Raw genomic sequence first — 12,739 nt, forward strand, 5'->3', positions numbered from 1 at the left:
GTCAGCCTCACCCATCAAACTCAGGGGGCGGGGTTAACGCTGCCCATGCAGCTTCTCTAACATTTGATTGGTTGCCGTGCAAAGTAAGTCAAAACAGGTCGATCCTAGAAAATCGATTGCTTGTGTAGACTTGGGGCAGCCAGGTATCCCAGAATGCAGATCAAATCACAGGCAGCAATGGTGGTGGTGTAGTTTTAAAATACCCCGTTTTTCTGTCACCAGCTACACTTTTAACAGTGTTTTAGCCGCGAATGTCGCAACGTATGTCTGGTCAGGTTGTCAACATAGAACATGTTTGCAAAAGTGCTCAGATGTTTTCAGAGATTTCACTAGCTCTGCTAACAGTTAGCATGCAGAGTGCACCGAGGGGGTTACGTTAACCGGTTTGTTTACATATTCCACTCTCCGTGTTCCACATGTTGCATTCGCAGATTCTCATTTTCACCGAACGATCGTCTCTTTCCGCCTGGTCTTGTGTCTCTGTGCTTCTGTAACATAAAGAACGAGCTGACATTTTTCTCACGAAACCAGCGATCAGCTCAGCAGACCCTCAGTTTACCTGCATGCATCCTCCTCCTCATCTGTCAGCTGTTTAACACCTGCTGCTAATTCAAGAAACACGCCTAGTTACCTGGTGATAGTCACAGTTTAACTGGGCAGCCGGTGCTCGATATAACGCAATGTCAGCGCATTTTTCTGCACAAGATAAGTAAATATAGTGTTTTCCCCGAGCGCAGAGCTGCTGGAGCTCGTTTCCTTACAGAGCACTTTATAGGCGAACAGCTTTATCAGCGGCTGATGTCCAATCACCGGCACACAGCTTTCAAACCTCAGCTGAGTTTTAGCTCTCAGTGGTTAAACGCTGGACTTCATTCACTCAGGTTCTGTCTGTCGGGTCACGTTTACTTCGCTGTTTTATTTACAACTGAGCAAATCGGTTTGGCTGAGGTTAAAGTTACGTTTCATAACTGCATAGTTTCACAGACGTTTAATGGTTCACTGGCACATGTGTTAGACTGAACTATCATCTAAATATCATCTGTTTTTTAATAGTTATTCAACTGTATTCTAAGCACCAGCTGTCTGTTAGAATGTGATTTTTTCTCTCTCTCTGTTGGCAGAGGTATAAAAATGCGCAGGAAAATCTGACGTGCATGGCGAACTTCACCGACGATATTTAGGGAGGAATAAACACACATCAAACATAAATGAACCATTTGCCTGTCTCCATAATTGAGAGAATTTTCTCTTCTTATGTCAACACTCTCTCTCTCTTTTTTTTTCTTTTTTTTGCTTTTTCGGTCATGTTATGTTTACCTGTCAAAGGCTTGTTACAAACTATGAAACACATTGTGCAGACTTCTGGATGTTAGAAGAAAACTAATACTGCTCATGAATGAGACTAAAGGCAGGAAGGTGTCCTTTAAAACTAAACATGTTAATAGGACCTCCCTGTTTATATCATAGTTTATGATATAGCATGTGTATTTCAGTAATAGCCTACTGAGGCCACTATACGTGCTGGCCTCATATCAAATGTGAAGGCAGACTGAGTCTATGTTTGACGTTTTTTATATCTAATCTTCCTTTTCAAACATTTAAACAGCAGCGAGTCTGCAGCTGAGGGAACACAAATTCAAATTGTCGGAACAGGTTTGCTCGTTTCTTGGATTCATTTGGTGATTTATTAAATGTATAACTGTTATTCTAATCTGCTGCTGAGTCTCTTACACTTTTCTTTATGCTGTATATTTTCACGTCTCTGGAATAGTTGGCAGTTAGATAGTCAGCTGGGAAACTTTGTGTTAACTCATGGAGCTGAGGATATCGTGGACATGCTGACCTCGCTGCGTGGTGTACAGAGCGAGGTCAGCATGATTAATATTCACAATAAAAATATTAGCCGAACATCATGAAGTCTGTATGTGTTTCATAGTGTCGAACAACCTTTGTACAGTTAAAGCCAGCAGTTACTACATGACGGAAACACCAACGTTATCTCTTTTATGTGTTTATACACAGGTCACGCTGATTACTGAACAAAAACCCAAAGATCAGATGTTAAACAGATTTATTTGCTCTCTCTCCTCCTTAAACATGTTTTTAATGTTAGTTATAATTCAGAATTGGCGACTGAAACACGTAGGACACATAAGAACATCAGGAAATAAAACATCGATAAATATAACCTCAGTAAAAGAAGTCAGCGGGGGTTACTACAGCTGTGTACCGGGGCCTGCGCTTTGTCGGTGGGATTGCTTGCGAGGCGAGCGGGTCTATCCCACGCTTTGCCGTGAGACTGGGCAGACATCTCCGAAATCATCGAAACACTTTTGCAAAGAGGCTGTATCTTGACAAACTGACCAGACACATGAAGATTAAACCACTACATTCTCGGCTAAAAAAATATTAAAACGGTATTTGGTAACACACAAACAGGGTTTTTCAAAGCTCAGTTCTGTTAGCTTCCACATGCCGGTTGTTGTGTGCTAGAAACAATGGCCACCAGGCCTAAGCAATGGTTTTGACTCGATCAGCGTTAACCCCGCCCCCTGAGTTTGATGGGTGAGGCTGACATATAAAATTATTTCATGATGAGAGCCAGGCGTCAGGACTGCCAAAATGAAATAAATAAATATATCATTAAATAATTAATTAAATGTGTCAATAATTAATGAAATGTGTCAATAATTAATTAAAATGTGAAATACATAAATAATTAATTAAATGTGTCAATAATTAATTAATTAAATGTGTCAATAATTAATTAATTAAATGTGTCAATAATTAATTAAAATGTAAAATACATAAATAATTAATTAAATGTGTCAATAATTAATTAATTACATGTGTCATAACTATTTATTTAATTAATTAATTCCAATTTTAATTAATTATTGCCACATTTAATTAATTATTTAATGGTGTATTTAATTAATTCATTATGGCAGTCCTGGCGTTCCATAGACGCTCAGATATCCGAGTGTAAGTGAATGCAGCATCGGCTTCTGCGCTATGTGCATCACGTTAGCAAAGGTAGGAGAGCCAAGCGCGAAAGACGCACTGCAGGAAACAATTTTTCGGTGAAAGAAAATGAGGACAGAATAAATGTCCCGGTAAGTAATATTAAGTTTGTTGAGTTTAGTAAACTTTGGTGAAATTAGAATACCAAGGAAAAAATAACACTTAAAGAATTATTGCAGCCGTGGAATATTTCAGACAGTATGCTACTGAGGGCAGCTAACATAAGAGTTATGAGTTATAAGATATAATCTAAGTCGTAACATTGCTGTATGGAGCTGCAGATTTGGTTGCAGGTTAACATAGCTGGACTGGCCATCGGGCATACCGGGCATCTGCCCCGTGACTTATTTTTTATTTTTTTTGCAATGGCATGAACAATGAGAGGTGGTGGATTGGCCAGATGCAGGTCGATGTGTAGAAATAACTCCGTTGTTTGGTGGTGGCTATGGCGGGGCTTCCACAGAGGCAACAGGTGGATGAGGGAAGGGGAGGCAGGAGGAGAGACCCGAAGCAGCCGCCAGTCTGAGTGTCAGGTGAACTGAACTTCAGGTAAGAAGTTATGACCTGCAGTCTGTCTGGGTCAGATATGAACTAAGTTTAGGTGGAGTTTATTTTCATGTTGCTGACTTTTTACTGTCAGTTGCAATAACTCATACTGCGTTCTAGCCAGTTTGACAGAGTTTCTATACAGCTGGGTGGGTGCTATGATGTTACTGATAGTGAACTTTATTTTATTCATAAGGTTAGTTAGTAGAGTTGCCAACGGCTCCTTAAAAAAATGGAATGGTCCCTCATTCAGAGAAAATATTACACGTTTCGTATTGAGCTGAGAAGAGACGCAGTTTGTCCCGGACTTTAGCTAGAATGAGAAAAAGACACAAAGCTGGATTTATTCTGTGTCTTTGCTGCACAGCTGCCTCTTCTTCTCTCATTCTCTCCCCCTCCCTCTCCTGTTGCTACTTCAATCATGAAACTGATCAATGATCAGCTGATCGTCTCTCTTGTTTGTTTATCGCTCACTTTGCGCCAGAAAGAGGAAACCAGCGGATGTTGCGCTAAACAACAGCAGCACGTTTAAGCTTGATCAGCTGTTAGAATTTATTTAATATTAATTTCTAGTATCAGCTGATGTTTGCTGGAGCCACAGCTGCAAAGCTGCTGGTCATGATGTCGGTTTGTATATGTGGTGAGAGGGAAACATGAAGATGAAACCAGGAGATGTCCTTACTGAACCATCAGAGCTGAACCAGGTGATGGAGAAACAGGTTTACCTTTTAGGTGACATGAATGAGTTGAAGTTATGAACTGTTTCTGAGAGACAAATAACACCAGGATCCTTTTCTAAGCAGCTGACAGCTGGTAACTGTGCAGGGGCGGGTCTAGCAAAGTTTTGCCAGGGGGCAGGTAGGGCATTAACAGGGAAAGGGGGGGCACAAAGAAATACTTTTCTTTCTTATTCTCATTTAAAATACCTAGTTTTTATTAAATAATTATCTAAATCTTACAACCAAAGTTTTTATCTGACGTAAAATGTATAGAAATCATACATATACCAACAAGACTGTACATCACTGTCACAACAGCGTTTGTTTTCAGTCAAAGGCTTTATGGCTTTACTACCTGGTGGGTCAGTCTGTAGTAAAAATGCCCGATTTTCTGTCCCAGTCCAGCCCTGCAGGTTAATACTGGCAGTGTCACCATGCCAGCTGACTGTATTTCATCATCAGCCAGTGCTGTTCTTGATCAATATTACCAAAGTTTACCATAAGGCAGCATAGAAAGTATTTACTTGCTTTCAGGTTTTATTCAAATATTAGTCTTTTCATTTGTTTCCCCACTTTTTTCCTGTTTCAAAATCAAACACCAGTTTGTGAGAAGATTATCTTCTTTTTTTAACAGGCAGATAAAGTTTTACATTGGCATTGGCTAATTTGTCAATTGTTTGTTACAAATGTTCGTATTTTAATTTTCAAAAATGTTTTTGCCCAAAACATATGTGCACTATATGTCAGTAAAAATACTATGCAAATATTGATGTCCTTGAATGCTGAGTAAACACTGACTGATTGTATCTCTTGTACTTTATCAACGCAGTATCTAAAAACTTTGCACCGTAGTGGTTAAAATCTCATTCTAATAAGAGTTAAAAGTGCATTTGGTTATTAGGTTTATAGGATTATTGAATTATGGTTAATGGTTGGTAGAATTTTTTTTTTTAAACATTATCTGCCAATTAAATCTGCCACCCTTCTCCAAATCTGTGCCCCTACCTGGCCCCCCCAACAAACATTTTCTAGACACGCCACTGGTTGGAGATGCTCTGTATCTCATTGTACAACTGTAAACACACAGGATAGAAATACAGATTAAACGGGGGAAAGTAACACAGACACACTGAATAATTAAATAAGACATTAAAATATTACAAATATTCATGTTTTTAAATCTTTCTTGTTGAGACAGGAACCAACTTTCTGTTTCTGTCCTGAGAGTGGACAGCTTACATTTACAGATGTGGAGTTTGATCGATGAGGGAAACGCATGCGAGTCTTTCTCACTAAAGACGCTGTCAGAGATGAAACTAACGATATGTTTCCATAAAACCTGAGTAAAGCTAAATGTTTCTGTATCGCTCTTCTGTTTTTGAAGGATTTAAACTGGACCCTGAGACACACTGACAGGTGTGATGTCATCACGTCAGCCGCTACACTGGGCAGCCTGTAGGTGATGACGTAATCAAACATAAACAAACCACAAAAGTGTAAACTAACAGTCTGGTAAATGTGAAAGAGGTCACCTGTGCAGCCAGGTGACAGGAAGGAGCTGAGGACTGATGCTGCTGTTGTATAAAATCACCAAATACTCCGATGATTTTACCCCTTTATAAACTTTTTTACTCTGTTGTTTAAATGAGGTTTTTTAAATAATGTTTTTTATTAAGAGTTTTTTCTTTATACATATAAACAAAAGGAGAAGAGAAGGATAGTTTGTACATTTGGGGTCATTGGTCCGTACACTTAAGGCTGTAGAATTTAGGGGGGAAAGGAAAATAAAGAAAATAAATACACAGACACATCTACTGTATATGTGTAAAAATAAATAAAGTGTTTCCCCAGATAACAAAGTCCCTGCAAAATAATCCCATTCATTCCCCCCAGGTCACTGTATTTCCACAGCTGACATGAGGCAGGTTCATGAACCTGAAAAATTGGTATAGATTTGGAAATGCATCAAGGAAACGACCCCGCATGACACGACATGAGGTCATATAACCCCCGTGTGTGTGAGTGGGAGAGGCAGCGTCCCTCCACCTGGAGGGTGAATGATGGCTCCCGTCTTTTAGAGGCACCTCATTCCCACTGATGCCAAACAGAGCGAGAAGAGGGTCGGGGCCAGTGTCACTCTGAGAATCCTGGACAGGGTATGAAAAACCTCTGTCAGGAACTGAAGGAGACTGGGACAAGACCAGTACATGTGGATCAGTGAGGCTTCAGCAGTTTGGCATCTGTCACAATATGGAGCGATATCAGGAAAGACACGAGATAATCTGGATGTTTAAATAAAGTTTGTTTGTGAGGTCACACTGAAGCAGCTTTATTTAAAAGAACTACAACTGCTAAATTGTCCGAGGTTTCCCATCTGCCTGCATCACAGGAGGCAAAAGTAGAGATGTTCTGTACTGCAGTAGAAGTACACGCACTAGTGCTGACAATACTGCAGTAAAAGTACTGATTGAACAATCTCATTTGTTGTCAGAACTTCAAAAAATTATGCAAATTTGTTGCCTCAAAAAAATAAAAATGTACTTAAGGTGACTAGGTTAGGACAAAGTATTCACTGAGTACACAGTACTAAGAACTGGACTTTTCTGAGTGAGCAACTCTAAATGTTTCTCCACTGACACTAACAAAGTTCTAAATTAAAAAACAATTTATGGTAACTTACTGTTTTTAATTTGGCTGACATACAAATTAAACGCCTCCAGGGTGAGGTGTTCGGGCATGTCCCACGGTTAAGGAGGCCCTGGGGCAGACCCAGGACACGCTGGCCTGGGAACGCCTCGGTGTTCCCCCGGACAAGCTGGAGGAGGTGGGCGGGGAGAGCGAGGTCTGGGCTCCTCAGCTGAGGACCCGGTGACCCGGCCCGGATAATCACATTATGTTTTATCATCCTTGAACGTTCAGTACAACACTTGACATTAGAGGTGGGAATCACCATACATCCCACGATACGATATTATTGCAAATGTTTAGAATATTTTGCGATATTCAGATTCTGTACATAAAGGTAAACTTTATCAATATTCATTTTATCTAATATCAAAGTCAGAATAAAGGCTGAATAATTACACACACCCCACTGTTCAGTTATTTATTTGTAAAACATGTTTGGAATCATGTGTGATTTCTGTTCCACTGCTCACGTGTGCACCACTTTGTGTTGGTCTTTCACGTGGAATTCCAATAACATTGATTCATGTTTGTGGCTGTAATGTGACAAAATGTGGGAAAGTTCAAGGGGGCCGAATACTTTTGCACGCCACTGTATTTTAGCTTCCACCCTTCACTTTGTTGACAGCGCTGCAAACCCTCGGCCTTCTCTCAGTGAGCTTCCTGATGTAACCTGAAATGGTTTCACCTCACAGGTGTGCCTGTCAGGGTGCACTGGTGGAGCTGGGACCATCAGTTGTGTTATGAAGCAGTCAAGTGGGTACACAGCTGACATCCTGTTTGACAACTGTTAGAATAAATATTAGAACCAATCAGCTAAGTAAAGAGAAACAACAGTCCAGCATTACTTTAAGAACTGAAGGTCAGTCAGTCTGGAAAATTGCTAAAACTTTGAATGTGTCCCCAAGTGCAGTCACAGAAACCATCAAGACTACGATGAAACTGTCTCACATGAGGACGCCCCAGGAAAGGAAGACCAAGAGTCCCTCTGCTGCTGAGGACACATTCATCCGAGTCACCAGCCTCAGAAATCACAAGTTAACAGCAGCTCAGATCAGAGCCCAGATAGATGCCACACAGAGCTCCAGCAGCAGACACATCTCTACATGTTCAGAGGAGACTGTGTGAATCAGGCCTTTACGGTCAAATAGCCGCTGAAAAACCACGACTAAGGAAATGCAACAAGCAGAACAGATTTGTTTGGACCAAAAAACACAAGGAGTGGACATTAGACCATCTGTGCTTTAGGCTGATGAGTCCACATCTGATATCTTTGGTTCCACACGCTGCACGTGATGGTCGAGCTGCAGACTCACTGCTGAAGTCAAACCTGGGCTCAGTCTGTGCAGCAGGATCAGATGTTAGTGTGCACAGAACAATAACACTGCTGCAAATCTGTGTGCTGCCAATAAAGCTGTGTTATAATCGATGCTGCTCGTCAGCGAAACAGACCTCAGGCCTTCCTCGAACCTAACCTGTTCGCATCATGGGTTACCATGGCAACTTACCCCGGTGAGAAGGGAAGCACCTTTGTGGTAAAGAGTGTAGGGTAGCTGGATACATGGTAGTGCAGGCTGCTGCTCCTGATGATGATGTCAGGATAAGACAATCTTGGCTTTGCTGAACTCATGCCATTGTGCAGGTTCCAGGTCAGCTGACAGTCGTCCACCAATCACTGCTAAATGCAAACTAGCTTACAAATACTGGCGGCATCCTGGATGCACCTGTGGTAAGAACTCCCACATCGCTTCTTTCACAAACGTCAAAGTCCACCCCGCCCCCATGTGACCTCATCCTTTCACCGCTGACGGGTGAATATGATTGGTTGTTTGTGTAAAAACTATAAATTTGAGCAGAAGCACTTTCTTAACTGCTCTCACTCTTACCTGCCCGTCATTGCTTCTTCTTCGTGTGTCGTATTGGTCGTGTCTGTCTGTTGGAGGGTCAGCTCGCCATAGAACGAAATGATTATTAATCCTCAGCCGTTCACATGAAACATTTTAATAACAACTGAAATCATTTTCACATTTCTGCAAATCAAAGATGAACGTTCAGAGAATACAGATCCAGGTTTTACTTTGAAAGGTCCATACAGGAAGTGATGCTCCTGGTGTTCCTGCTGTCCGTGTGTCACCGCGCGCGATACCGCCACACAAACGAGCGTCCGCACACTTTTGGCACTTTCTTCATCTCAAATGAAAGACGCCTGGCAGAGTGACATCATCACTACATTGACCTGGACATCGGGTCGGCGTTCCAGGAAGTACCAACTGATGACGACATGTTTTTGTTTACATGATCAACACAAACACGTAAACACGAAGTCCATCAAACCGTCGCAACAAAGGAGGAAACTAATCATCTGCGTTCATCTCAGTCGTCTTTTGATTGGTGGACGTCCAGACTGACGACCTGCAGCTCGGTCAGGTTGTTGCTGCTCTGTTGACTGATGACCATCTAAACAAACAAACAAACAAAGTGTCACTGCAGTGAGCGCAGCCATGTTTACAAACATTCACATACTTGTGTGTACATAAACGTTTTGTAATCTTTTGACCTCGTTTATCTCGTGTTTGGTTACATTGTCTCCCTGTTCAGCACGCTGCCGACACTCGATGTCTTTTAAACGTGCTTTACAAGTAAAACTGACTTGGCTCGATGTTAACGGCCGCCTGCAGGGATGTGCGTGAACGTGTCATTAATGTGTCATGTGCAGTTGGTGTGCAGTTGGCGTGTTGTGGTACCGGGTGCAGCTGGACTGCAGAAACTGGGATCTGAGTGGTGCCTGGAGGAAGAGAGGTGAGGAAGACCTGCGGCACGGCGGCTGAAAGAAGAAAAGAGTTTGTGGTTTTTCTGAAAACGTTTTCATTTCAGCAAATATTAACAGTCGGTCACCTGGGTCATGTGACTGGGTGTGGCCTGCTGGAGAGAAGGTGTTGAGGACTGTGAGGCTGCCGTCGCCCAGCGAGGGCGTTGGTGCGGCATACATCACCGTGTGACTGCCTGGGTACATCATGTGACCTGCTACCGAGGAAGAGGAGGAGGAAGGGGAGGAGACGATGGAGACGGGAAGACTTGCTGCAGAGAGAGGAAGATGGTCAGGTTGGCGATGCTACGTTAACCCGTTACGGAACGTGTCTTTGTGTTCATACCTGTGGAGGAGGCGGGGCTCTGCATGTCAGAGCTGCTGTGATTGGCGGTTGCCTGCTGGCTGCTGGTCTGTACTTGGATTGTCTGCAGCTGCTGAGAGACTCCAGGTCCTGATGACACAAAGAGGGCGGAGCTAACATTCACCTGTTGGCAGGCAAGCTAAGGAAAACGCACCGATTGACAGGAGGACGGCGTAGCAGTGTGCTGACCTGACAGCGACACGGTGGCAGGAAGCCGCAGCAACGTAGCTGGCTGTGTGGGTGGAGCATGCAGCGTGGGGGTGGGGCCTGGGGCCACGGGGCCCTGGATGGCCAAAGACTGGCCCTGCAGCTGGCTGAGGGGGATGGTGTGTGCACCCGGAGGCAGCGAGCCACCTGCAGACAGGTCAAGGGGTGGGTCCAGAGACAGATTAGCTGAATAAAAGCAGCAGGAAAGCCAAAAGTGTGTGGACAGGTGAAAGACCAGCAGGTGCTCTGGTGGCCATTGAAATGTTTACTTTTACCTGCCAGCTAAGAAACAACACAAACACGAGCCTTGTGTCAGCAGTTGACTCCGCCCACCTACCTGACATCAAAGTAAAGCCTCCAGGAAGCACCACCCCGGCTGATGTCTTCAGCAGCGTCCCATTGGCGGTCGAGGACGGCGGCTGCCAGGTGGGGGCGCTGGTCTGCACCTGCAGGGACGCTGAGGATGAAGAGGAGCAGGATGTGGAGGAGGAGGAGGAGCTGGCCAGGCTGAAGGCCGGTTTGACCAGATCCTGCAGACACACGACATCTGTATTTAAGGAGCGGGGCTAAAAGCACTGATCCCGACATTTAAGTAACAGCACCTGGACGCTACCTTGGCAGCCTCGGAGCAGCCGTCAGCTTCTGACACCTGATAGCTGAGGTCGGTCTCCTCGAAGCCCGTGGCGCTCATCCTCTGGTCGGAGGAGGGGTCGGAGCGCGGCGGCGAGTCTGGCGAGTTCAGGCAGGTCTGGATCAGAGCTTTCCCCGTCTCTGACGTGATCATCGGCTGCAGCTTCCTCGTGGCGAAGGTGTACACGTGGCCCGTCTCGCTGGCAACAAGCAGCAACACCTGCGTACCTGTGAGCGTGGACAGCTCGTACGCCTGGGTGGGGGAGCAGGTACAACAGGTGAACACGCTATCGGTCTAAACACACCTACAGACATGGTGCAGTTCCTGGAGTGAACAGCTGACTGATGCTGTACCACTAACCTCACCTGTCAGATAAACTGAGCTGAAAGCAGAGACAGTGGCTCATCTGTATTTATTGAGTTTTACTCACTGAGCTCTACTGTATTCTACTTTGATTTTTATTGACTGATTCTACCTGCTGCACCCTGCTGGCTCCAGCCAAACTTCACCTGTCTACAGGTGAGACGCTCCTAAAGAACCTTACTGAACGCTCAGACACACCTGCAGACCTGAGCTGGTACAACGTCACCCTTTTTAGCCTCCACCTGCTCCCGAGCCTCCAGGTGAAGCTCTGCAGGTGAGAACAGGGTGATGATACACCTGTGCTCTGTGGCAGGTGAAGCTTTCATATACTTTTGGATTTTAGAAGCTTAGATTGAGACGAAACGTGAAAATTTCAATGTCAGAGTAAACCCACAGCTGACCTCTGACCCCTGCTGCCTCTCACCTTCTTCATGATGCCGGTCTTCCTCTTGCTGAAGGTGGTGTACCTCCGCAGCTTGTTGTCTATGAACTCCATCTTGATCTTCACCCTGCCTCGGGTCTTCTTGCCGGGCTTCACCCCCGCCGCCCCGGGCCTCAGACCACTGTACGCCCCGCTGAGGCCTCCGGAGCTCTGCGCCGCCTGATGCCCGACCTCCCGCTCGCTCCTCTCCCGCTTCACGCCCCTCCGGTCCCCACCCAGGCCCCCCGTGTCATCGTCCTCCGCGGAGTCCGAGTCCTGGTCGGAGCCGCTGAACGCCCCCTCGGCGCTGTAGTCCCGGTCCTCCGGCGCCCCCTCGCCAGTCTCCCGGGCCGTGTCCGGTTCCGGTCCGGCTGTGTCTGTGCTGCTCATGCGTCCAGGTAAGGTTCTGGAGCCCATCTCGGCCCCGCTGCCCGCCAGCATCCTTATCAGCGTCCCTCCCACCGGGCCCGGAAGATGGATCCTCCGGGTGCGCCGGAGAGACCCTCGGCGGGGCTCGGAGCTCCGCGCCGGGTCGGGGTCGACTAGCCGCACCGCTAGCTGCGTGGCTAACGGGGCTAGGCTAAGCGCTCAGCGGCTCTACAGCGACAGGTCGCCCGGTGAGTCCGTTAGAAAGCTCCGGGAGCCCGCGGGCCGTGAGGGGAAGCCGCCGGGCACACTTTCCGCAGGAAATCGATCCGGATCGATCAGAAATTAGAAAAAGTTGTGAAGTTGTTTTCACAGAGCAGCGAGGCCCGGCCCCCCACGGATCACTCCGCTCCACATAAGGAAATGACGGGCAGCTTCCGCAGATATCCGTCCGCTCTGACAGGTAGTCCGGCACTTCACAGCCACTGCAGCCACCCCGCGGCTCGGAATCGCCTTACCTCTCACCGGAAGTGTCGGGGTAGGGAGTCTTTATGGTCTGGTGCGGACAGGTGCGAACTTACCGAAGCTTGTGCGCAATGATACGCAG

The 12,739-nt window shown here is 45.6% G+C and overlaps 1 protein-coding gene across 3 annotated transcripts; it reads right to left on the minus strand.

Moving 5' to 3' along the window:
- Window positions 1–8,959: 8,959 nt before the first annotated feature.
- LOC309708277 (serum response factor-like) lies at window positions 8,960–12,619 on the minus strand. 3 transcript variants are annotated; one of them, XM_082536156.1, is made up of 8 exons: window positions 11,770–12,619; window positions 10,965–11,234; window positions 10,689–10,881; window positions 10,334–10,498; window positions 10,127–10,234; window positions 9,870–10,052; window positions 9,719–9,798; window positions 8,960–9,431 (listed from the first exon to the last, which is right to left on the minus strand). In XM_082536156.1, exons 1-8 carry the CDS (start codon window positions 12,205–12,207, stop codon window positions 9,348–9,350), a joined length of 1,521 nt encoding a protein of 506 aa, XP_082392282.1. In that variant the 5' UTR covers window positions 12,208–12,619; the 3' UTR covers window positions 8,960–9,347. The 3 variants fall into 3 exon arrangements, with proteins under 3 accessions (XP_082392282.1, XP_082392281.1, XP_082392283.1); XM_082536155.1 differs by having other exon boundaries at window positions 9,719–10,052; XM_082536157.1 differs by lacking the exon at window positions 10,334–10,498 and having other exon boundaries at window positions 9,719–10,052.
- Window positions 12,620–12,739: the final 120 nt, after the last annotated feature.

This window comes from Aulonocara stuartgranti (assembly GCF_965226115.1).
Source record: "Aulonocara stuartgranti genome assembly, chromosome: 6".
Classification (NCBI taxonomy): Eukaryota; Metazoa; Chordata; class Actinopteri; order Cichliformes; family Cichlidae; genus Aulonocara; species Aulonocara stuartgranti.